This window comes from Typha angustifolia, chromosome 9 (genome assembly GCF_048772165.1).
Source record: "Typha angustifolia cultivar Huaian chromosome 9, ASM4877216v1, whole genome shotgun sequence".
NCBI lineage: Eukaryota > Viridiplantae > Streptophyta > Magnoliopsida > Poales > Typhaceae > Typha > Typha angustifolia.
In genome coordinates, this window is record NC_133247.1 from 12,860,548 (window position 1) to 12,886,952 (window position 26,405).

At 36.3% G+C, this 26,405-nt stretch overlaps 2 protein-coding genes across 2 annotated transcripts; both read left to right on the forward strand.

Annotated features, from left to right (window-relative positions):
• Positions 1–5,065: 5,065 nt before the first annotated feature.
• Positions 5,066–11,779, forward strand: LOC140767224 (DEAD-box ATP-dependent RNA helicase 10-like). Its single transcript, XM_073107063.1, has 13 exons — positions 5,066–5,208; positions 5,306–5,429; positions 5,540–5,609; positions 6,108–6,170; positions 6,886–6,960; positions 7,134–7,253; positions 7,909–7,950; positions 8,061–8,135; positions 8,862–9,008; positions 9,195–9,332; positions 10,590–10,701; positions 11,011–11,099; positions 11,425–11,779. Exons 1-13 carry the CDS (start codon positions 5,070–5,072, stop codon positions 11,545–11,547), a joined length of 1,317 nt encoding a protein of 438 aa, XP_072963164.1. The 5' UTR covers positions 5,066–5,069; the 3' UTR covers positions 11,548–11,779.
• A 7,529-nt stretch (positions 11,780–19,308) lies between these two features.
• Positions 19,309–26,018, forward strand: LOC140767300 (DEAD-box ATP-dependent RNA helicase 10-like). Its single transcript, XM_073107156.1, has 13 exons — positions 19,309–19,447; positions 19,545–19,668; positions 19,779–19,848; positions 20,347–20,409; positions 21,125–21,199; positions 21,373–21,492; positions 22,148–22,189; positions 22,300–22,374; positions 23,101–23,247; positions 23,434–23,571; positions 24,829–24,940; positions 25,250–25,338; positions 25,664–26,018. The coding sequence occupies exons 1-13, from the start codon at positions 19,309–19,311 to the stop codon at positions 25,784–25,786; spliced, it is 1,317 nt and encodes a 438-aa protein (XP_072963257.1). The 3' UTR covers positions 25,787–26,018.
• Positions 26,019–26,405: the final 387 nt, after the last annotated feature.

Here is a 26,405-nt window from a genome sequence, read left to right on the forward strand (position 1 = left end):
TTCTTCTTTCATGGCCTTCAGTTCCTCAACATCTACAAAGGATTTAGATATCTTAGTTGCAACCTTCTTGAGTTTTGCTTTGGTCGGCGCCAAGCTCTTCTCCTTCTTAGTCTTGCTGTGTGAACTCATATGCCCTCCAAATGCCTGAGCATTCGGAAACTCCACGCCGCAAGTGGTGCACCTAAAGATGCGGTCGCCATCAACCCCCGGTCGGACTTGCCCTGCCAGATAAGCACTGATGGCCTCCCAGTTTGGATCAAGAGGATCTTCAGGAGCGTTCCAATAACTTGGAGTTTGATTGAATAAGACTTCTTGCTGATCTATGAATGGTGTTTGGAGGAGGCCATCAATATTCACGTTGTTGTAATCCGATAATGGATTGTATTGTTGCTGAGGATCAGGATATGGAATGTTTGTCGAGCTGATGTCGAGATCAGGGATGGTGGTTGTTGGGTAGCTCATGCTGCATCGGATTGATGAGAGTGACGGTGTCGGCATGAATACAAACTGGTTGGCTGTGGATTTGAATGGATCATATGGCTCAGGAGAGAGGGGTCTTTGGTTGCTAGCCTCAATGGTGGTGGTGGTGTTGTTATTTGGAGGAATTGGAGAATTTTGAATGGTAGATGATGCACTGACCACTATGGATGAGGTAGAGTTGTTTGGCGGTGGGACGACGAGGGGTGGCTCATTTGTAGGGCTATTTTGGCTAAGGAGTGCATCTATTTCATCAGAGAATTCATCCATGTTGAAAGGAACAGGGATGAAAGAGAACTTTGAAGATTGAAGGAGGAGGAGAAATAGGTCTAGGATATGAAGAGATGAATATTAGAAGCGAGGACGGGCGAGTATTTGTACACATACACGAAATCTTCTGCGAATCGAGCCAAGGAATTGCATTCAATGAAGTACTCTGGAAAGTTATGCGATAAAATCGGAGGTGGTAATCACATAGGATTTTCCATGTGAGTTGGTACATGCAACATTCAAAAGTTGCTTACATTGTGTAATTTGTCTTTACAAATTTGTAATTAATGTATTTTTTTCTTTGTTCCTATATTCTACTATATATATATATATATAGACTAGTTTGCGAGTTGAAGAATATCGTTTACACATTTTTTGGGCAGGGAAATTGTGATGCATAGGTATATCTCTTTGTAGATTCAGACTTCATTTCTGAATAGGGAAGGGAAATTCCAAATTTGACATTTTAGTATATGAATTTATTGCTAAAATTTTAGTGTTCTTTTTCTACTCAGGGATATGTAATTCTTATGAAAATGTACATAAGATCCAACAATACGGTTTTACATGATATATTTTTCTCGAATTAGGTAATTTTCATAAGCGTAGGACTAAGGGAACGTAATGATATCCTCGAATATATTCTACATCTTCTAACTGATGTGAGAAATAAGAGAAACTAATGATGAAATCTGTCCTGGTGCAGTTCGGTTCGCCTTTATCAAAATTGCCAAGTTATTAATAATATATACGGTGCTCGTCGTTTCCCCTATGATCTAGTGTAACGATGTATCTCCATATCTACTGAATTCTCAATATATTGATTATATTGTTTCACCTAATTCTTTCTTAGAATGTTGTTTATTCTTCCTACAAATTTGATTTCAACCCCTGCATACTATACTTCAGACCCAAGATTTTCAGTATGTGGTTGGGGACTTGTATTTCGAGTTTTGGGCTAATCTAATCATTAGGTTTGGGCTAATCTAATCGTTTGCAAAATATTCAGTAATCGCTTGATAAATTCGAGGAAAACAGATTGATTATGCTGTTTCTCTTAGAACTTGTTGGTTTAATCTTGTTGAGAGTACTTTCTATTAAAAAAAAAACTAGAAATACAGGTTTTCATTTGAAAATTTTAACACATATGGTATGAATAGTATAGATCATTGAAAGCTAGGTTGTGAAATGAATTTTCGAACTTGTGTGTGTGTGTGTGTTATAAGATTTGATAACATCTCCTTTGAAACAGGGAAGTTAATTTAACTCCTTTACCGTGCGTATTAGTTTGTGAACTAACTGATCCATTCAAGTTAGTAATTGAGTCTCATTTTGTAGAGGGAGGCATTCAGGGTTATCAAAACAGTACTATCAAAAGTACTTGGTAAAGAAATATTACCTAAGACAAAAGATAGCAATTGATTGCCCTTTTGTATTAATGTTCTAGATTCAACTTCTCTTTTCATAATATGGATTGATACATGAAAGCAGTCAAAAGGAAAGATGAAATGATAATTATGGTCAAAAAAGCAACACCAGGAGCAGATACACTGAAAACCGATAACGGAAAGCAAAAAATGGCAGGACTTTAATGCTTTCCTCCTTCAGAATCTCAGTGGACATTGGAGGGAGTTGTGCCACCATTAGTTTTAGGCTCACTGTTCACAGAATTCTCACTAATGGTGGCAAGAGCTTCTGCTATCACCTTTTGATCAGTCTCTATGTTCTGATCTTCTTCAACGAGGTACTTCAATCCGCCATCATCCTCGAGGAGTTCATCATCTTCTTCTTCTTCTTTCTTGGCCTCAACAGTTGTAGGAACTTCTTCTGTGCCATTCTCATTGGACATCTTTACATAGACATGAGAGCCCTCTTTATGTTCATGGATTAGAGGAATCAGTCGTGGTCTCTTTGATGCCTCCTGGACTGCCATCTTTGCCTTTCTGGTCTTGCTGTGAGAGCTCATATGACCTCCATAGGCTTGAGCAGTAGGAAACTCTATGTCACATAAGCTGCATTTGTGAATATGAAATGACTCATTTTCTTCTCTTGGGTAAAATTCTAGTAGATACTCTAGGAGGTTGTCATGGCTTTGGAAAGTATATTGTGAGTTGTTTGGGTTGACATTGAGGTAAGGATTCAAGTGTTGCTGGTATTTTATGTATGGTGGTTGGGTTCTTGGGCAGAAAGAAATGGTAGGAGATGTGCTATCCAAGATATAAGCCTCAGGAAGAGGAGGTGCTCTTTTCAAGTACTGCTGGTATTGTATGTATGGTGGTTGGATTCTTGGGCAGAAGGAAATGGTAGGAGATGTGCTATCCAAGATATAAGCCTCAGGAAGAGGAGGTGCTCTATTCAAGAATGATGATCCTAGAGCATCTGGGCATGGAACTCTTTGGTTTGCGACCACATATGGATTAGGATTCATCATGCCAAAGCCAAAAGGGCTGCTAATGGTTGTTGGTTTGATTATTCTAGATGAGGATGGGAGTGATGGAGTTGGCATGAAAACAAACCTATCATTTGAGTTCATGGTGTTGGATAGACTAAGTGAAGTCATTGTAAGCTCTCTGGTTGCTGCGAACCTTGCTGCAGGGTCGACGATAGGAGAGGTATGCACGTACCGGTTGTTTGCTCTAGGTGAGTTAGACATGATCAAGGTATTATTGGCTGTTTGAAGGAAAGGAGAGGTGAGAAGGATCTCTTGTGTTGGTGGTGGTGGTCTAGTGAAACGAGAGCCATCACTTGCTTGGCCATGAAAAAAACTCATGTCACCCTTCTCCATAAGCAAGGGGATGGGGGAGAGAGATTTCAAGAGAAATGATGAAGAGGGTTGAGAGCTATGAGATATTGCAGGGATTGAGTGATTAGAGGGCTATATATTGTGCATTTATCAAATCCTCTAAAGGCAATGACAGGCAAGCAGAGAATTCAACCTATCAAGAATTGATTTATTAGAAGAAAGTTTTTATCCAACATCGACTATCTCTAATTGAATAATGCAATTTTACGCATAGTGGTGTGTGCGGGAATGCACTGTTTGACGTCCGATTTCCCCACAATCAATTGATTCATGCATGAGCGGTGTTGTATACGGTTTGCATAAACATGATAGTAGGTGGTATTCGTATGTATTCACATTCATTTTATGGTAAGAATTTCCTAGCATATCTAAAAATGTATTGCGTTTTGTCGCATTCGATGATACATTGAACTTGACTTGGTGAAATATGAAACTTAATGTCTTCTCTAGGTACTAGATTACATATGAGTGCAAAGTGGGGTCTTGCGTTCATTTGTGTTATTCTGTAAGTGTATAATTGAGTAGTTTCATATATGAAATGGCAAAAAGACACAAAAAGTGCTCAAGGCTCTATAGTAGAGTTGAATGGTAATCCTTCTTTGTTGTCTTTTATACGAATACATTGATGAATTTACAAGAATGAGTCAGATTACAAATTGTATTTAAAAATTAGCTGTACTAGATAAATTATATTAAAGCCATACTCATTTCTCCATTTTGAAGTGTGGATGTAAATGATCTCCAATCTTATTCAACCCTTGTGCTAATCCACCTGTTCCCATGTCAGGAGATCAACATCATAAATTGACCGGTGGATCCAAGCACCAAAAGAGCATTTTGATTCGGACTAGGGATTAATTTACAAAATGTTTATTTGGGTGACACTTATCTTCTTGTCTTGACTTGACTTGGGGAATTTGCCAACGACCCTTCCCTAAGTCAATAAGCCATTTAAGACAAGTTGACATTATTATATGATTCATAAAAGCTCTAATTAAAATCACCCCCACTTGCACTTGTACTTAGCATTGCCATGACATCTCTACAACGAGAGTTCCTATCATTTGATTAAAACATAGCTTGGGCTAGTGTCCTGAATTTATGTAGAATCTAAATGGCTAAGTTAGGAGTTTGTTAATATTTAATACATCTTTTTTTTTTTAAATTCATTTTCTTAAGGTGGGATCACAATTAGCATCTAATTAGGGGTGTTAATTAAGTTTCACTTTATATATATAGATAGATAGATAGATAGATAGATAGTGGGCCGGGCGGCCCGCTTTAGTGGGCTCATAGATCGGCCCGCTAACTTAATGAAGTGGGTCGGATCAGTGTCATTCGGATCGGGTTTGATAACATCCGAAAAAGTATTTTCGGATTTCCTCACTCTCTCCTCGTCTCCTCTATCCCGTATCTAAACCCTAGTCTCAAACTCGACCCGGCCGATTAGATTCTCTCTAAACCCTACAGCAACCTATCTCTTCTTCGATTCCGTCTCGATCTCAGTCTCTGCGCATTCATGGCGGAGGAGGAAGTCGGTGAGCCGAAGACTTTCGCCGACCTCGGGGTATGCAAAGAGCTGGTCGAGGCTTGCGAGAGTTTGGGGTGGAAGACGCCTTCAAAGATCCAGGTCGAATCGATCCCTTATGCACTCCAAGGTATGGTGTCCAAGATTAGATATTTGATTCTTGATTTGTTCCTTTGAGAAATCGAAATCGTAACGAGTTCTGTACCGTGTCGTTTGATTCTTTGTAGGGAGAGATGTGATTGGGTTGGCACAGACGGGATCAGGAAAGACTGGAGCTTTCGCTCTTCCGATTCTTCAAGCGCTGCTTGCGAAACCGGAGGCATTATTCGCTTGTGTCCTTTCTCCGACAAGGTTGAATTTTTTTTTTTTAAGGGGGGGTTCCCGAACAAGGTTTTCTTGTATAGGTTGTTAATTTTTCCGTTACTTGAGGGCTCTATTGTTTTTCTTTTGATTGGATTCAGGGAGTTGGCGATTCAGATTGCTGAGCAGTTTGAAGCTTTGGGGTCTGGTATTGGAGTGAAGTGTTCTGTGGTGAGTGATTAATAGTAGAATTTATATTTCCCAGGTATATAGGACATTTTAGAAATGTCAGTCTTTGAGTAACATGAACCTAAAACTCAACCAGAAGGTAACTACACTAGTGGCTCACTGGCTTTATTACTTGCAACAGATCTCTTTATTATCAGATTTTGGTTTGGCTTGATATCTGGCTTCAACTTTGGGTATGTTGATGTTTGATGGACAGTAGGTTGTTGAAACTTATCAATCCCTTTCAAGTCACCTTATCTTTTCATTTGAATCGCTCTGCTCAACAATTCTCGCAGATAGTTGTTATCACATCAGATCTCATGTTTGAAATCCTTGCTGTTGTAATAGACTTGGTTATGTGAATTTGTGATTACAACATGAATGTATTAAATTTCTCCTAGTAATTATTGTATTCCTCTTAGCTGATGCTTTTACAGATTTTACATTTTTTTCTTGCTTCATGATCAAGTTCTGATTGAGAAAGGACCTTTTTTCTTGCAGCTTGTGGGTGGGGTAGACATGATGCAGCAAGCAACATCTCTTGGGAAGCGTCCTCATATAGTGGTAATAATTTATTGATGTTCTTGTTTACAATACCCAATTTGTCAAAAAAAAATCCACCGGACTTTAATTGTAAATTCTGAATTGTGCTTTGAATCTATAAATGGATGAGTGAAGAGAGAATTCTAGGAAATGGAAGCAATAATTTTCTCTTATCCTCAGCATTAACTATTATTCTAGAACCAATTTTGTCTCTCTTTTTTGCAAAGTTGGATAATTCTGGTTGGAAATATGTGTTTTGTCTTGTTAACATAGTATGAAATTCCACATTGATCTTTGATAGTCAATTCGACTGTGGTGAACATGGTGATAGTTCTCTATTTCATTTTCTCTTTTACTATAGTTGCAGTATCTTTTTTCCCCTTTTGTAATGTATGTCACTGCCTATTGGTCCTTCAAATATCATCTTTTATGTCTATGATAGAAGGAATGGTTCTTTTATGTGCTTCTCACACAGAGAAATCTCTAGTGACATGGATGCTACATATTTATTACTTATTACAATACCTTAATTAGCTTGAGTATTAGTTTATTGCTAGTCCTTTTACTTTCAACTGTGGCATGAATGTTTACGAGATTTAAAAGTGGCGTTGCATCATGCTATGATAAATGTTTCCTATACTTGTACTATTTCCTTGGATGGACATTCTAGCTAGGGCAGGGTGAGAACTTGCACATGTTTCAATTGACATTTTGCCTTATCTTTATTGAATTGTAGGTTGCTACTCCTGGGCGTCTCTTGGATCATTTGTCAAATACTAAAGGTTTTAGCTTTCGCACGTTAAAATACTTGGTAAGAACTGATCCGTCAATTGATTTAATTGAATATATGGACCTGCATTACACCAACAACTTGAAATGATCTATATGGACTTGTGTGAACTACTTATGTAAATGCTTATATTCCTTGTTCTCAACAGTTATCTGTGATACATAATCACTCATGATTTATTTATGATTTATCAGGTCTTGGATGAGGCTGATAGGCTGCTCAACATGGATTTTGAGAAGGCCATTGACGACATCCTGAAAGTTATTCCTAAAGAACGGCGAACTTATCTATTTTCTGCCACTATGACCAAGAAGGTTATTACTGAGTTTGGAGATTTTTGTCAGCATATATGAAGTACTGTGCCATACTGTGTAGTGATCAACTGCTGATTGGGAAGATATACCTAGCTTATGCCTCTTCTTTTCATTTCATTAATTTTCATATTGATGGGGACAGGCCTGAGCAGTGCATGAGGGTTAATCACTAGAGCTGGTGGAGTCGGATATGGGCTTTCATTAACATGTGAAGTTTTGTTTTCTGTTGACAGATTGTGAATCTAGTTAATCTAAAAGAAGTGATTACTCATGTCAAGTTATTGAATGTGGTTCTAGTGGTTCTTGCACACACTTTATCTTAAGCATCTTATTTACATAATCTTTTCTAGTTTCTTTTGCTCCTTTATTCCTCTTAGTACTATAAAAATAGTAGTTGGGAAAAATTGGATGAAGTGTTGAAAGAATCAGAACAAAAGGTAATAAAGTTGCCAATAATTAGAGCTCGCTCCTTTCTCAGTAGAGTTTCTACTTTTTAGGGTCATCTGCACTCTTTTCATAAGATTCTTATCAAATAATTTGTTCTTTGGAGGAAATAATTTCCATACAATTTCTGTAACAAACTCGTTTGCATGCTTTGTTTTTCTTGTGGCAGAATTGAATTTGTTAAAGAGTTAATTCCTGTGCTCTCATGCAGGTTGGCAAACTCCAACGTGCTTGTCTCAGGAATCCTGTCAAGGTTTGTCTGTTGCTTCTTTCGAAGTTTTCTTATTTATGTTGGCATACAGAATCAGAAACTTGTAAAGATTCTTCCTATATCTCTACTAAATCACTTGCTGGAAATCTCAGATCGAAGCAGCCTCAAAATATTCCACCGTTGATACACTCAAGCAACAATTCCGCTTAGTTCCTGCAAAGTACAAGGTTAGTTTTCTTTTCTTTTTCTTTTTTTTTGGTTGTTGTTGTGTTACCAAGACTGTTATTTGTGTGCATGCCACTGCTTACATAAATATTAGCCCGTGATACTAAAATCCACAGAATATAAAGAAAAGTGTCCATGAACTTTGATGTGATATCCACTAGAGTACTAGGGTAACTAAAACTTGGGTTTTTGTATCACCACAGGTATAGTGTGACATAAGGCTTGAATTTCTTCAGTAATGAAGATTAGGCTACTTACATCTCCTCTTCTTAGACCTCGCAGTGGTGGGAGTCGAGTGCAATCGATGGCCTACAACAAGTCTCTATTCTAAGAAGTGTCGGTAGCTTTGATTTCCATATAATCTATCAATGCTGTCATGCCAGGTTCCTTACATAAGAGTTGTTGATAATTGATATGACTAAAAAACTGTCTATTTGTTTTTATGCTTAGCCTGCCTGAAGCAGAACCTATTATATGGCATGGTTTGTGACAATGCCTATCATCTAAAGAATTTTTAACATATTATATACAAGCAAAGCATTCTAATTATTGGTTATGATTTCCATATATGAGAGCACATACAGGAAATAGCTCTGCTTACCTTTTTTTCCCCTTGTGATTCTCGCTGTTTCTTATATTAAGTTTACTAACACTTGCAATGCCCTGAGTCAATTTCTTCTCTTGGGCTTTCCTTTGAATATAACGTCACCTCTGCATCTGTTTCCCAGGATTGCTATCTTGTCTACATTTTGACTGAGATGTCTGGAAGTACAACAATGGTTTTTACACGCACATGTGAAGCGACAAGGCTTTTGTCTCTCATTCTCCGGAATCTTGGCTTAAAGGCCATTCCAATAAGTGGCCAAATGAGCCAGGTTAAGCTCATTTCCCTTTTCCAAATGTTAGGAAGTATTACAAAATTTACTTATGTGATTAATTACTTTATATTGGCTATCTGAATTATAGACATGTAGATGGAACACATGTTTTTTCTTGTTTCCTTTACATTATTATCTGTTGCGTAAATAAACTTCAGCAGCAAATGGTTTCTTTTATTGCAGGCTAAGAGATTAGGGGCTTTGAACATGTTCAAGGCTGGTGAATGCAACATTCTTATATGTACAGATGTGGCTAGTAGAGGTCTTGATATTCCTTCAGTTGATTTGGTTATTAATTATGACATCCCAACAAATTCTAAGGTACATATTCCATCAAATGAATGTTCAGAATACTTTGTAGTGTCTTGTTAAGTAAGAGCATATTCTCCTTCTATGCAAGAATGTGTTTACTCTTAAACTTGTAGTATAAAAATTGACTTATTTTTTAACTTTACAATCTGCAAGAGGGGTGTTATATTCCTTTCCAAAGTTTTTTTAATTTTTTTATAGTATGGAATAGTCAAGATGAAAGAACTAAGGAGCAGATTTATCCTCAATCTATCTGTTCAATGCTTCTGTTGATACAGAACCATTGTAAGATTGTACTTAGGCCATCTGGAAACTTCAGTATCTTTCCTTTTCAGATTATCCTTCAGTGTCAACACTTCTAAACAAATGGAAATTACATGATGGCCTGAAACCTTTCGATGATCATCTATCGATTGGCATGTTGATGTCAGGAAAAATTGATGAACTTGGCACTTCTTTTTGGAATATATGACACCATGGGTTCTGGCACTATCATATTCAGCTCTCTATAGTGGCCTAAGAAGTGAGTCAGAATTGTCAGACAAAAAGTGTTGTATAGTATAAACCCGTCGCTGATATAAGGGTAGAACATTTCAGTAGCCACCAATATAAGAAATAGAAATTTTTAAGAGTATTCAGTGAAATTGTCCATTAATTGGGTACTACTTGTTTGAGTAATTTCACAGCATCTAGCAGTTACATTCACAGCTTTGCATTAAGTATAAACGAGTGAACGTGGGGATTTATCTAAACCTTTTTGGAATTATGCCTCTTATTTATCTAGATATTAATGATTGTTATGAAATATAAATATCTCCATGTCTTCGTACACATAGTGGGACACTTTGCCCAGTGCTAAATGTACAGGGAACATGCTTGATGAGAACACAATCCATTTACATTCCCTTGTGCAGTTGAAAGTTTCGCTTTAGTTGATGTTGCATCATTAGTGGTGATAACTTATTGACATAAGGGTACACCTTAACTGTTTATTTTAATTTTCCTTACAGTTATATCATAGCAGAAGTATTACTTGATCCTACAGATTACACGATCCTCTGTTTATCTCTTTTACTTTGACTATGTTTCTTGTTTTCCAATCTTTATGACATATTGATACTGAAGTGTGCTGCTCACATGAATAATGTCTGTTCTGTAACTTTTTGTTAAACCGTATGTCTTACTTTTATACTTGAGATTTGAGTGTTTTTAATAGTTCATGAGATCCAAATTATGAGATCTTTTATTTGTGTATCTTTTATGTTTTAGGATTACATCCATCGTGTGGGTAGAACTGCACGTGCCGGACGTTCTGGATTTGCAGTATCTTTAGTGAATCAGTATGAGGTTGAGTGGTACTTACAAATAGAGCAGCTTATTGGTATGAAATCTTTTCTTTGCATGGTTCATGTACTGCAAACTTAATGTAAAAATTTGAAAAAGGATCCCAACACTTCTTCCAGTATTGAATGCATTTCAGGATTAGAAAAGGTGAAATCTTCTTGCAAGGATTTTACTATTTTTTCCACCTTGATATAAAGCATTTTGAATCTTGAGATGCTTTTAAGGACTAGAAAGAAGTCAAATCCTTCCCAAAGGTTTCACATAATGTATAAATGCACACACTCATGCACAAACACACACATTTATGTAAATGGTGGAATCCTCTGATGGTCTGCTGTTTTATTAGGTAAAAAGCTTCCTGAGTATCCTGCAGAGGAAGCACAAGTCCTTATTTTATTCGAGCGTGTATCTGAAGCCAAGAGAATATCACAGATGGTATGCAACTTCTGCCATTATCATAGTTGTTTGTCGTTGAGCTGAGCTGGAGGATTTCTTTTTTAACATTTGTACTTTCTGATGCAAATCTACCCCAATATGCGGTGCATTTCAACCTGGATCCAGGCATGAATATAGAGAAACATAGATATTGAACCCTGAGTTTGTCGTCCCTTGAAATGGATGGCCTATTTGTAGTCTTAAAAGTGGCTGGAGCACATGCTTGTATTCTCTATTTTTCAGTCATCATTTCAAAGAACTCTGTTGTTTTTGGATTATTCAATTAGAGGAAACAAAAATGTGACGGTTTTCCTTTTGCTTACAGAAAATCAGGGAAGGTCCTCGCAACAAGAAGAGAAGAAATGCAGAAGCTGACGATGAAGATGCTGAGGTATATGCTTTTAATCGCAAAAATACAAAGACATCCAAGAAATTTAAGAGGAGGTAATGCAGAATAGACAGAGCATGACATGCTCTACATGGGTAAGTGCTGATTGAGGAGCATTAATTTTATATTTTTATCACCACGGCCCAAAATTTTGATATGTAGATAGAAATTTTCATGTCCGGAAATTTCGGCCATTTCAGTAACATTTTGATGGCTACTGAGTGTATCCTTTTCAGTGAGTTGAATGTAGAAGAACATTGCTAAATTAAATTGTTGAAGCACTTTACCATAAGGGAACTATGGTGCCCTACCAGGTTGCAATGGCATCAAATATTATTGGGGTTAATTTCCCAAGAAAATAGTAGTATGCTATAACTTCCTCTCAAGAAAGATACTCTTTCCATCACAATTATAATTATGAGAGAATCGGACTGACACCCCTCGAACCACTAGGATTTTCAAAAAATATGTAAAGTAATATATAAATAATTCCAAATAATCTATGGAAGCAGTAAATCCCTCAAAATATAGGTTATTTATATAGGTATCCTCTTGAATTATTTTTCAAGTCAAATCATTTAATAGAAAAAGATTAAAAAAAACCCTTTAAATAAGGATGATTTATTATTTTTTTAAATGGTTTAAATTTTAATGATAGTTTATTCTAAGGGGTATTCAAGTAGAAAATTAAGGATTTTAAAGCAAAATTTTGTATTTCAAGTGCTACATATTTATATATGTGAACTTCAGGGGGCATACAATCAAATAAATGATTTCCAAGAGTATATGTGCAAAAAAGCATAATTCTAAAACACATGTCTTATTAACTAAATATTTTTAATTTTCTAGGATTAAAATACCTTTAGCTTGGATGCACTTGTGCAATATGGATAACCTTATTTCAAAATAAGCATCTTTATTTTGGTATAGTAACTAAACAGTAGCGTAGATTCTTCTGGTATATTAATTCATCGTTCTTTCTGTTTTTATTATATACAACTTTCTAAAATTATATTTTGCCCCTAGATTAGACAATATCTAATTACCACTACTTCACATCTAATTAAAAGTGTTCTTATCATTTAGTTTAAAATGTCACCGATTCATAATACTAATTCACTATTATTTATTATTTTATTATTAATTTATATCATATTAGATATAACTGTTACTCTTTATATTAATATTTAAGTAAGCAATAGAATAATTTATACTGGTGGTATTAGCTCTCTTCATTTGTTATTAAAATTTAGAATACTTCTTTTTAAAATCGACTTTGTTGTATAAGTAGATGAGGTCAGGATGAAAAATAGAATAATTAAATAATAAGAATTTAGGTAGCTTTGCAAAAATAGTTGAGCCGACCCAATTGCTTATTGGGTTTAATAATAAAACCAAACTGGTCTAATTCGGTTCACTGGTCTAATAAGGAAGCAGCTTCTATCACTCATTAGTTTGAAAATTTACCCAATTCCTAGAGTAATAAAAAGAAGAGAAAGTTCAAGGTAACTCTAAACCAACATTTAGCTATATATATATATATATATATATTTACAAATAAGCTGTTTATTCGTTTAAAAAAAAATACTTGATGTATACTTAATGTATTTTTGCGACCTTTTCGGTGATTAATAAAAATTTATTTTTATTTCTCAAGAAAAAAGAGAAAAATCTGAGGCTCTCATTGTGAATAAAGAAAAAGGAGGGGTTTATTTGTAATATAGTAAGTCTTAGAAATAATAATAATAATAATAATAATAATAATAATAAACAAGCGAGATGCATGAGCGTAACCAAAAGCAAGAAAAGGAAACAATGAACAGTTACGTAGTTTTATGTATTGGTCGAAAAGGAAACAATGAAGCACTATTTTTGGTAGTTGTCAGTGCACATTTCTCTAGATGGATTTTGGTGGCCTGGTTTTGGTTGTCGTGTCTGTGTCTGTGTCTGTGTCTGTGTCTGTATCTGTATGTTAATAACGTCAAAAACGTAAATTTTCATAACGGCTGCTGATTGTAGATAAGACTTTAAAAGAGTAGTAGAGCCGGCTCAATTAATTATATTATGGACAGTTTTACCTCATATAACTTTCCACTTTACTCAAAAACCTTACAGACCTCACCATTTCCATGATTTCTTTTTTTTTTTTTTACGTGTGTGTGTGTGGAGGGGAGTATCTTATGTAAGTCTCTTTAATACTGCGTATCGACAGATGATAGATGATAAGATATATCTCACTAGAATAGATATCTATCGTAAGGAATTGAAGTCGGTTAATGAGATTTAAACCTTAAAATATATTATATTTGATATATAACTTACTTAAGCTGTTAGGTAATTGAAGAATAATATATACATCGTTATATATATATACCAAAAGAAAACATATATTTATAAATGTGTGTGTGATTTATTGATAAGGTAATTTCATACCCACACAAAGGAGGAGTTAGGGAGAGAGCAACAAGAAAATAAACTACCCAATTCATACTAGATGTCTTTCTCTCTCCCTCTCACACACACACACACACACTACTTCTTCTTCTTCTTCTTCTCTCTCTCTCTCTCTCTCTCTCTCTCTCTCTCATCATATCTCATTTGTGCTACTTTGATCCTTAACAACAAACTTACTGCTCACAGATTCCTCGCTCTCATATCCCTCATCACCTTTGATGCTCTTCCCCTTGCTGCTATCCTCCACCTTAGCCTTCTGGTAACCAGTACTCAGCTTGTTCGCTTTCCCTGATGCAGCTTCTTCTTTCATGGCCTTCAGTTCCTCAACATCTACAAAGGATTTAGATATCTTAGTTGCAACCTTCTTGAGTTTTGCTTTGGTCGGCGCCAAGCTCTTCTCCTTCTTAGTCTTGCTGTGTGAACTCATATGCCCTCCAAATGCCTGAGCATTCGGAAACTCCACGCCGCAAGTGGTGCACCTAAAGATGCGGTCGCCATCAACCCCCGGTCGGACTTGCCCTGCCAGATAAGCACTGATGGCCTCCCAGTTTGGATCAAGAGGATCTTCAGGAGCGTTCCAATAACTTGGAGTTTGATTGAATAAGACTTCTTGCTGATCTATGAATGGTGTTTGGAGGAGGCCATCAATATTCACGTTGTTGTAATCCGATAATGGATTGTATTGTTGCTGAGGATCAGGATATGGAATGTTTGTCGAGCTGATGTCGAGATCAGGGATGGTGGTTGTTGGGTAGCTCATGCTGCATCGGATTGATGAGAGTGACGGTGTCGGCATGAATACAAACTGGTTGGCTGTGGATTTGAATGGATCATATGGCTCAGGAGAGAGGGGTCTTTGGTTGCTAGCCTCAATGGTGGTGGTGGTGTTGTTATTTGGAGGAATTGGAGAATTTTGAATGGTAGATGATGCACTGACCACTATGGATGAGGTAGAGTTGTTTGGCGGTGGGACGACGAGGGGTGGCTCATTTGTAGGGCTATTTTGGCTAAGGAGTGCATCTATTTCATCAGAGAATTCATCCATGTTGAAAGGAACAGGGATGAAAGAGAACTTTGAAGATTGAAGGAGGAGGAGAAATAGGTCTAGGATATGAAGAGATGAATATTAGAAGCGAGGACGGGCGAGTATTTGTACACATACACGAAATCTTCTGCGAATCGAGCCAAGGAATTGCATTCAATGAAGTACTCTGGAAAGTTATGCGATAAAATCGGAGGTGGTAATCACATAGGATTTTCCATGTGAGTTGGTACATGCAACATTCAAAAGTTGCTTACATTGTGTAATTTGTCTTTACAAATTTGTAATTAATGTATTTTTTTCTTTGTTCCTATATTCTACTATATATATATATATATAGACTAGTTTGCGAGTTGAAGAATATCGTTTACACATTTTTTGGGCAGGGAAATTGTGATGCATAGGTATATCTCTTTGTAGATTCAGACTTCATTTCTGAATAGGGAAGGGAAATTCCAAATTTGACATTTTAGTATATGAATTTATTGCTAAAATTTTAGTGTTCTTTTTCTACTCAGGGATATGTAATTCTTATGAAAATGTACATAAGATCCAACAATACGGTTTTACATGATATATTTTTCTCGAATTAGGTAATTTTCATAAGCGTAGGACTAAGGGAACGTAATGATATCCTCGAATATATTCTACATCTTCTAACTGATGTGAGAAATAAGAGAAACTAATGATGAAATCTGTCCTGGTGCAGTTCGGTTCGCCTTTATCAAAATTGCCAAGTTATTAATAATATATACGGTGCTCGTCGTTTCCCCTATGATCTAGTGTAACGATGTATCTCCATATCTACTGAATTCTCAATATATTGATTATATTGTTTCACCTAATTCTTTCTTAGAATGTTGTTTATTCTTCCTACAAATTTGATTTCAACCCCTGCATACTATACTTCAGACCCAAGATTTTCAGTATGTGGTTGGGGACTTGTATTTCGAGTTTTGGGCTAATCTAATCATTAGGTTTGGGCTAATCTAATCGTTTGCAAAATATTCAGTAATCGCTTGATAAATTCGAGGAAAACAGATTGATTATGCTGTTTCTCTTAGAACTTGTTGGTTTAATCTTGTTGAGAGTACTTTCTATTAAAAAAAAAACTAGAAATACAGGTTTTCATTTGAAAATTTTAACACATATGGTATGAATAGTATAGATCATTGAAAGCTAGGTTGTGAAATGAATTTTCGAACTTGTGTGTGTGTGTGTGTTATAAGATTTGATAACATCTCCTTTGAAACAGGGAAGTTAATTTAACTCCTTTACCGTGCGTATTAGTTTGTGAACTAACTGATCCATTCAAGTTAGTAATTGAGTCTCATTTTGTAGAGGGAGGCATTCAGGGTTATCAAAACAGTACTATCAAAAGTACTTGGTAAAGAAATATTACCTAAGACAAAAGATAGCAATTGATTGCCCTTTTGTATTAATGTTCTAGATTCAACTTCTCTTTTCATAATATGGATTGATACATGAAAGCAGTCAAAAGGAAAGATGAAATGATAATTATGGTCAAAAAAGCAACACCAGGAGCAGATACACTGAAAACCGATAACGGAAAGCAAAAAATGGCAGGACTTTAATGCTTTCCTCCTTCAGAATCTCAGTGGACATTGGAGGGAGTTGTGCCACCATTAGTTTTAGGCTCACTGTTCACAGAATTCTCACTAATGGTGGCAAGAGCTTCTGCTATCACCTTTTGATCAGTCTCTATGTTCTGATCTTCTTCAACGAGGTACTTCAATCCGCCATCATCCTCGAGGAGTTCATCATCTTCTTCTTCTTCTTTCTTGGCCTCAACAGTTGTAGGAACTTCTTCTGTGCCATTCTCATTGGACATCTTTACATAGACATGAGAGCCCTCTTTATGTTCATGGATTAGAGGAATCAGTCGTGGTCTCTTTGATGCCTCCTGGACTGCCATCTTTGCCTTTCTGGTCTTGCTGTGAGAGCTCATATGACCTCCATAGGCTTGAGCAGTAGGAAACTCTATGTCACATAAGCTGCATTTGTGAATATGAAATGACTCATTTTCTTCTCTTGGGTAAAATTCTAGTAGATACTCTAGGAGGTTGTCATGGCTTTGGAAAGTATATTGTGAGTTGTTTGGGTTGACATTGAGGTAAGGATTCAAGTGTTGCTGGTATTTTATGTATGGTGGTTGGGTTCTTGGGCAGAAAGAAATGGTAGGAGATGTGCTATCCAAGATATAAGCCTCAGGAAGAGGAGGTGCTCTTTTCAAGTACTGCTGGTATTGTATGTATGGTGGTTGGATTCTTGGGCAGAAGGAAATGGTAGGAGATGTGCTATCCAAGATATAAGCCTCAGGAAGAGGAGGTGCTCTATTCAAGAATGATGATCCTAGAGCATCTGGGCATGGAACTCTTTGGTTTGCGACCACATATGGATTAGGATTCATCATGCCAAAGCCAAAAGGGCTGCTAATGGTTGTTGGTTTGATTATTCTAGATGAGGATGGGAGTGATGGAGTTGGCATGAAAACAAACCTATCATTTGAGTTCATGGTGTTGGATAGACTAAGTGAAGTCATTGTAAGCTCTCTGGTTGCTGCGAACCTTGCTGCAGGGTCGACGATAGGAGAGGTATGCACGTACCGGTTGTTTGCTCTAGGTGAGTTAGACATGATCAAGGTATTATTGGCTGTTTGAAGGAAAGGAGAGGTGAGAAGGATCTCTTGTGTTGGTGGTGGTGGTCTAGTGAAACGAGAGCCATCACTTGCTTGGCCATGAAAAAAACTCATGTCACCCTTCTCCATAAGCAAGGGGATGGGGGAGAGAGATTTCAAGAGAAATGATGAAGAGGGTTGAGAGCTATGAGATATTGCAGGGATTGAGTGATTAGAGGGCTATATATTGTGCATTTATCAAATCCTCTAAAGGCAATGACAGGCAAGCAGAGAATTCAACCTATCAAGAATTGATTTATTAGAAGAAAGTTTTTATCCAACATCGACTATCTCTAATTGAATAATGCAATTTTACGCATAGTGGTGTGTGCGGGAATGCACTGTTTGACGTCCGATTTCCCCACAATCAATTGATTCATGCATGAGCGGTGTTGTATACGGTTTGCATAAACATGATAGTAGGTGGTATTCGTATGTATTCACATTCATTTTATGGTAAGAATTTCCTAGCATATCTAAAAATGTATTGCGTTTTGTCGCATTCGATGATACATTGAACTTGACTTGGTGAAATATGAAACTTAATGTCTTCTCTAGGTACTAGATTACATATGAGTGCAAAGTGGGGTCTTGCGTTCATTTGTGTTATTCTGTAAGTGTATAATTGAGTAGTTTCATATATGAAATGGCAAAAAGACACAAAAAGTGCTCAAGGCTCTATAGTAGAGTTGAATGGTAATCCTTCTTTGTTGTCTTTTATACGAATACATTGATGAATTTACAAGAATGAGTCAGATTACAAATTGTATTTAAAAATTAGCTGTACTAGATAAATTATATTAAAGCCATACTCATTTCTCCATTTTGAAGTGTGGATGTAAATGATCTCCAATCTTATTCAACCCTTGTGCTAATCCACCTGTTCCCATGTCAGGAGATCAACATCATAAATTGACCGGTGGATCCAAGCACCAAAAGAGCATTTTGATTCGGACTAGGGATTAATTTACAAAATGTTTATTTGGGTGACACTTATCTTCTTGTCTTGACTTGACTTGGGGAATTTGCCAACGACCCTTCCCTAAGTCAATAAGCCATTTAAGACAAGTTGACATTATTATATGATTCATAAAAGCTCTAATTAAAATCACCCCCACTTGCACTTGTACTTAGCATTGCCATGACATCTCTACAACGAGAGTTCCTATCATTTGATTAAAACATAGCTTGGGCTAGTGTCCTGAATTTATGTAGAATCTAAATGGCTAAGTTAGGAGTTTGTTAATATTTAATACATCTTTTTTTTTTTAAATTCATTTTCTTAAGGTGGGATCACAATTAGCATCTAATTAGGGGTGTTAATTAAGTTTCACTTTATATATATAGATAGATAGATAGATAGATAGATAGTGGGCCGGGCGGCCCGCTTTAGTGGGCTCATAGATCGGCCCGCTAACTTAATGAAGTGGGTCGGATCAGTGTCATTCGGATCGGGTTTGATAACATCCGAAAAAGTATTTTCGGATTTCCTCACTCTCTCCTCGTCTCCTCTATCCCGTATCTAAACCCTAGTCTCAAACTCGACCCGGCCGATTAGATTCTCTCTAAACCCTACAGCAACCTATCTCTTCTTCGATTCCGTCTCGATCTCAGTCTCTGCGCATTCATGGCGGAGGAGGAAGTCGGTGAGCCGAAGACTTTCGCCGACCTCGGGGTATGCAAAGAGCTGGTCGAGGCTTGCGAGAGTTTGGGGTGGAAGACGCCTTCAAAGATCCAGGTCGAATCGATCCCTTATGCACTCCAAGGTATGGTGTCCAAGATTAGATATTTGATTCTTGATTTGTTCCTTTGAGAAATCGAAATCGTAACGAGTTCTGTACCGTGTCGTTTGATTCTTTGTAGGGAGAGATGTGATTGGGTTGGCACAGACGGGATCAGGAAAGACTGGAGCTTTCGCTCTTCCGATTCTTCAAGCGCTGCTTGCGAAACCGGAGGCATTATTCGCTTGTGTCCTTTCTCCGACAAGGTTGAATTTTTTTTTTTTAAGGGGGGGTTCCCGAACAAGGTTTTCTTGTATAGGTTGTTAATTTTTCCGTTACTTGAGGGCTCTATTGTTTTTCTTTTGATTGGATTCAGGGAGTTGGCGATTCAGATTGCTGAGCAGTTTGAAGCTTTGGGGTCTGGTATTGGAGTGAAGTGTTCTGTGGTGAGTGATTAATAGTAGAATTTATATTTCCCAGGTATATAGGACATTTTAGAAATGTCAGTCTTTGAGTAACATGAACCTAAAACTCAACCAGAAGGTAACTACACTAGTGGCTCACTGGCTTTATTACTTGCAACAGATCTCTTTATTATCAGATTTTGGTTTGGCTTGATATCTGGCTTCAACTTTGGGTATGTTGATGTTTGATGGACAGTAGGTTGTTGAAACTTATCAATCCCTTTCAAGTCACCTTATCTTTTCATTTGAATCGCTCTGCTCAACAATTCTCGCAGATAGTTGTTATCACATCAGATCTCATGTTTGAAATCCTTGCTGTTGTAATAGACTTGGTTATGTGAATTTGTGATTACAACATGAATGTATTAAATTTCTCCTAGTAATTATTGTATTCCTCTTAGCTGATGCTTTTACAGATTTTACATTTTTTTCTTGCTTCATGATCAAGTTCTGATTGAGAAAGGACCTTTTTTCTTGCAGCTTGTGGGTGGGGTAGACATGATGCAGCAAGCAACATCTCTTGGGAAGCGTCCTCATATAGTGGTAATAATTTATTGATGTTCTTGTTTACAATACCCAATTTGTCAAAAAAAAATCCACCGGACTTTAATTGTAAATTCTGAATTGTGCTTTGAATCTATAAATGGATGAGTGAAGAGAGAATTCTAGGAAATGGAAGCAATAATTTTCTCTTATCCTCAGCATTAACTATTATTCTAGAACCAATTTTGTCTCTCTTTTTTGCAAAGTTGGATAATTCTGGTTGGAAATATGTGTTTTGTCTTGTTAACATAGTATGAAATTCCACATTGATCTTTGATAGTCAATTCGACTGTGGTGAACATGGTGATAGTTCTCTATTTCATTTTCTCTTTTACTATAGTTGCAGTATCTTTTTTCCCCTTTTGTAATGTATGTCACTGCCTATTGGTCCTTCAAATATCATCTTTTATGTCTATGATAGAAGGAATGGTTCTTTTATGTGCTTCTCACACAGAGAAATCTCTAGTGACATGGATGCTACATATTTATTACTTATTACAATACCTTAATTAGCTTGAGTATTAGTTTATTGCTAGTCCTTTTACTTTCAACTGTGGCATGAATGTTTACGAGATTTAAAAGTGGCGTTGCATCATGCTATGATAAATGTTTCCTATACTTGTACTATTTCCTTGGATGGACATTCTAGCTAGGGCAGGGTGAGAACTTGCACATGTTTCAATTGACATTTTGCCTTATCTTTATTGAATTGTAGGTTGCTACTCCTGGGCGTCTCTTGGATCATTTGTCAAATACTAAAGGTTTTAGCTTTCGCACGTTAAAATACTTGGTAAGAACTGATCCGTCAATTGATTTAATTGAATATATGGACCTGCATTACACCAACAACTTGAAATGATCTATATGGACTTGTGTGAACTACTTATGTAAATGCTTATATTCCTTGTTCTCAACAGTTATCTGTGATACATAATCACTCATGATTTATTTATGATTTATCAGGTCTTGGATGAGGCTGATAGGCTGCTCAACATGGATTTTGAGAAGGCCATTGACGACATCCTGAAAGTTATTCCTAAAGAACGGCGAACTTATCTATTTTCTGCCACTATGACCAAGAAGGTTATTACTGAGTTTGGAGATTTTTGTCAGCATATATGAAGTACTGTGCCATACTGTGTAGTGATCAACTGCTGATTGGGAAGATATACCTAGCTTATGCCTCTTCTTTTCATTTCATTAATTTTCATATTGATGGGGACAGGCCTGAGCAGTGCATGAGGGTTAATCACTAGAGCTGGTGGAGTCGGATATGGGCTTTCATTAACATGTGAAGTTTTGTTTTCTGTTGACAGATTGTGAATCTAGTTAATCTAAAAGAAGTGATTACTCATGTCAAGTTATTGAATGTGGTTCTAGTGGTTCTTGCACACACTTTATCTTAAGCATCTTATTTACATAATCTTTTCTAGTTTCTTTTGCTCCTTTATTCCTCTTAGTACTATAAAAATAGTAGTTGGGAAAAATTGGATGAAGTGTTGAAAGAATCAGAACAAAAGGTAATAAAGTTGCCAATAATTAGAGCTCGCTCCTTTCTCAGTAGAGTTTCTACTTTTTAGGGTCATCTGCACTCTTTTCATAAGATTCTTATCAAATAATTTGTTCTTTGGAGGAAATAATTTCCATACAATTTCTGTAACAAACTCGTTTGCATGCTTTGTTTTTCTTGTGGCAGAATTGAATTTGTTAAAGAGTTAATTCCTGTGCTCTCATGCAGGTTGGCAAACTCCAACGTGCTTGTCTCAGGAATCCTGTCAAGGTTTGTCTGTTGCTTCTTTCGAAGTTTTCTTATTTATGTTGGCATACAGAATCAGAAACTTGTAAAGATTCTTCCTATATCTCTACTAAATCACTTGCTGGAAATCTCAGATCGAAGCAGCCTCAAAATATTCCACCGTTGATACACTCAAGCAACAATTCCGCTTAGTTCCTGCAAAGTACAAGGTTAGTTTTCTTTTCTTTTTCTTTTTTTTTGGTTGTTGTTGTGTTACCAAGACTGTTATTTGTGTGCATGCCACTGCTTACATAAATATTAGCCCGTGATACTAAAATCCACAGAATATAAAGAAAAGTGTCCATGAACTTTGATGTGATATCCACTAGAGTACTAGGGTAACTAAAACTTGGGTTTTTGTATCACCACAGGTATAGTGTGACATAAGGCTTGAATTTCTTCAGTAATGAAGATTAGGCTACTTACATCTCCTCTTCTTAGACCTCGCAGTGGTGGGAGTCGAGTGCAATCGATGGCCTACAACAAGTCTCTATTCTAAGAAGTGTCGGTAGCTTTGATTTCCATATAATCTATCAATGCTGTCATGCCAGGTTCCTTACATAAGAGTTGTTGATAATTGATATGACTAAAAAACTGTCTATTTGTTTTTATGCTTAGCCTGCCTGAAGCAGAACCTATTATATGGCATGGTTTGTGACAATGCCTATCATCTAAAGAATTTTTAACATATTATATACAAGCAAAGCATTCTAATTATTGGTTATGATTTCCATATATGAGAGCACATACAGGAAATAGCTCTGCTTACCTTTTTTTCCCCTTGTGATTCTCGCTGTTTCTTATATTAAGTTTACTAACACTTGCAATGCCCTGAGTCAATTTCTTCTCTTGGGCTTTCCTTTGAATATAACGTCACCTCTGCATCTGTTTCCCAGGATTGCTATCTTGTCTACATTTTGACTGAGATGTCTGGAAGTACAACAATGGTTTTTACACGCACATGTGAAGCGACAAGGCTTTTGTCTCTCATTCTCCGGAATCTTGGCTTAAAGGCCATTCCAATAAGTGGCCAAATGAGCCAGGTTAAGCTCATTTCCCTTTTCCAAATGTTAGGAAGTATTACAAAATTTACTTATGTGATTAATTACTTTATATTGGCTATCTGAATTATAGACATGTAGATGGAACACATGTTTTTTCTTGTTTCCTTTACATTATTATCTGTTGCGTAAATAAACTTCAGCAGCAAATGGTTTCTTTTATTGCAGGCTAAGAGATTAGGGGCTTTGAACATGTTCAAGGCTGGTGAATGCAACATTCTTATATGTACAGATGTGGCTAGTAGAGGTCTTGATATTCCTTCAGTTGATTTGGTTATTAATTATGACATCCCAACAAATTCTAAGGTACATATTCCATCAAATGAATGTTCAGAATACTTTGTAGTGTCTTGTTAAGTAAGAGCATATTCTCCTTCTATGCAAGAATGTGTTTACTCTTAAACTTGTAGTATAAAAATTGACTTATTTTTTAACTTTACAATCTGCAAGAGGGGTGTTATATTCCTTTCCAAAGTTTTTTTAATTTTTTTATAGTATGGAATAGTCAAGATGAAAGAACTAAGGAGCAGATTTATCCTCAATCTATCTGTTCAATGCTTCTGTTGATACAGAACCATTGTAAGATTGTACTTAGGCCATCTGGAAACTTCAGTATCTTTCCTTTTCAGATTATCCTTCAGTGTCAACACTTCTAAACAAATGGAAATTACATGATGGCCTGAAACCTTTCGATGATCATCTATCGATTGGCATGTTGATGTCAGGAAAAATTGATGAACTTGGCACTTCTTTTTGGAATATATGACACCATGGGTTCTGGCACTATCATATTCAGCTCTCTATAGTGGCCTAAGAAGTGAGTCAGAATTGTCAGACAAAAAGTGTTGTATAGTATAAACCCGTCGCTGATATAAGGGTAGAACATTTCAGTAGCCACCAATATAAGAAATAGAAATTTTTAAGAGTATTCAGTGAAATTGTCCATTAATTGGGTACTACTTGTTTGAGTAATTTCACAGCATCTAGCAGTTACATTCACAGCTTTGCATTAAGTATAAACGAGTGAACGTGGGGATTTATCTAAACCTTTTTGGAATTATGCCTCTTATTTATCTAGATATTAATGATTGTTATGAAATATAAATATCTCCATGTCTTCGTACACATAGTGGGACACTTTGCCCAGTGCTAAATGTACAGGGAACATGCTTGATGAGAACACAATCCATTTACATTCCCTTGTGCAGTTGAAAGTTTCGCTTTAGTTGATGTTGCATCATTAGTGGTGATAACTTATTGACATAAGGGTACACCTTAACTGTTTATTTTAATTTTCCTTACAGTTATATCATAGCAGAAGTATTACTTGATCCTACAGATTACACGATCCTCTGTTTATCTCTTTTACTTTGACTATGTTTCTTGTTTTCCAATCTTTATGACATATTGATACTGAAGTGTGCTGCTCACATGAATAATGTCTGTTCTGTAACTTTTTGTTAAACCGTATGTCTTACTTTTATACTTGAGATTTGAGTGTTTTTAATAGTTCATGAGATCCAAATTATGAGATCTTTTATTTGTGTATCTTTTATGTTTTAGGATTACATCCATCGTGTGGGTAGAACTGCACGTGCCGGACGTTCTGGATTTGCAGTATCTTTAGTGAATCAGTATGAGGTTGAGTGGTACTTACAAATAGAGCAGCTTATTGGTATGAAATCTTTTCTTTGCATGGTTCATGTACTGCAAACTTAATGTAAAAATTTGAAAAAGGATCCCAACACTTCTTCCAGTATTGAATGCATTTCAGGATTAGAAAAGGTGAAATCTTCTTGCAAGGATTTTACTATTTTTTCCACCTTGATATAAAGCATTTTGAATCTTGAGATGCTTTTAAGGACTAGAAAGAAGTCAAATCCTTCCCAAAGGTTTCACATAATGTATAAATGCACACACTCATGCACAAACACACACATTTATGTAAATGGTGGAATCCTCTGATGGTCTGCTGTTTTATTAGGTAAAAAGCTTCCTGAGTATCCTGCAGAGGAAGCACAAGTCCTTATTTTATTCGAGCGTGTATCTGAAGCCAAGAGAATATCACAGATGGTATGCAACTTCTGCCATTATCATAGTTGTTTGTCGTTGAGCTGAGCTGGAGGATTTCTTTTTTAACATTTGTACTTTCTGATGCAAATCTACCCCAATATGCGGTGCATTTCAACCTGGATCCAGGCATGAATATAGAGAAACATAGATATTGAACCCTGAGTTTGTCGTCCCTTGAAATGGATGGCCTATTTGTAGTCTTAAAAGTGGCTGGAGCACATGCTTGTATTCTCTATTTTTCAGTCATCATTTCAAAGAACTCTGTTGTTTTTGGATTATTCAATTAGAGGAAACAAAAATGTGACGGTTTTCCTTTTGCTTACAGAAAATCAGGGAAGGTCCTCGCAACAAGAAGAGAAGAAATGCAGAAGCTGACGATGAAGATGCTGAGGTATATGCTTTTAATCGCAAAAATACAAAGACATCCAAGAAATTTAAGAGGAGGTAATGCAGAATAGACAGAGCATGACATGCTCTACATGGGTAAGTGCTGATTGAGGAGCATTAATTTTATATTTTTATCACCACGGCCCAAAATTTTGATATGTAGATAGAAATTTTCATGTCCGGAAATTTCGGCCATTTCAGTAACATTTTGATGGCTACTGAGTGTATCCTTTTCAGTGAGTTGAATGTAGAAGAACATTGCTAAATTAAATTGTTGAAGCACTTTACCATAAGGGAACTATGGTGCCCTACCAGGTTGCAATGGCATCAAATATTATTGGGGTTAATTTCCCAAGAAAATAGTAGTATGCTATAACTTCCTCTCAAGAAAGATACTCTTTCCATCACAATTATAATTATGAGAGAATCGGACTGACACCCCTCGAACCACTAGGATTTTCAAAAAATATGTAAAGTAATATATAAATAATTCCAAATAATCTATGGAAGCAGTAAATCCCTCAAAATATAGGTTATTTATATAGGTATCCTCTTGAATTATTTTTCAAGTCAAATCATTTAATAGAAAAAGATTAAAAAAAACCCTTTAAATAAGGATGATTTATTATTTTTTTAAATGGTTTAAATTTTAATGATAGTTTATTCTAAGGGGTATTCAA

Bases quoted from the DNA above. Each gene is read 5' to 3' on its own strand.
- LOC140767224 (XM_073107063.1), top strand. From the start codon at position 5,070: ATGGCGGAGGAGGAAGTCGGTGAGCCGAAGACTTTCGCCGACCTCGGG. The intron at 7,254-7,908 runs GTTATTACTGAG...GCTCTCATGCAG, and splicing joins CTGCCACTATGACCAAGAAG to GTTGGCAAACTCCAACGTGC. The intron at 9,333-10,589 runs GTACATATTCCA...TTTATGTTTTAG, and splicing joins ACATCCCAACAAATTCTAAG to GATTACATCCATCGTGTGGG.
- LOC140767300 (XM_073107156.1), top strand. From the start codon at position 19,309: ATGGCGGAGGAGGAAGTCGGTGAGCCGAAGACTTTCGCCGACCTCGGG. The intron at 21,200-21,372 runs GTAAGAACTGAT...ATGATTTATCAG, and splicing joins TTCGCACGTTAAAATACTTG to GTCTTGGATGAGGCTGATAG. The intron at 22,190-22,299 runs GTTTGTCTGTTG...TGGAAATCTCAG, and splicing joins GTCTCAGGAATCCTGTCAAG to ATCGAAGCAGCCTCAAAATA.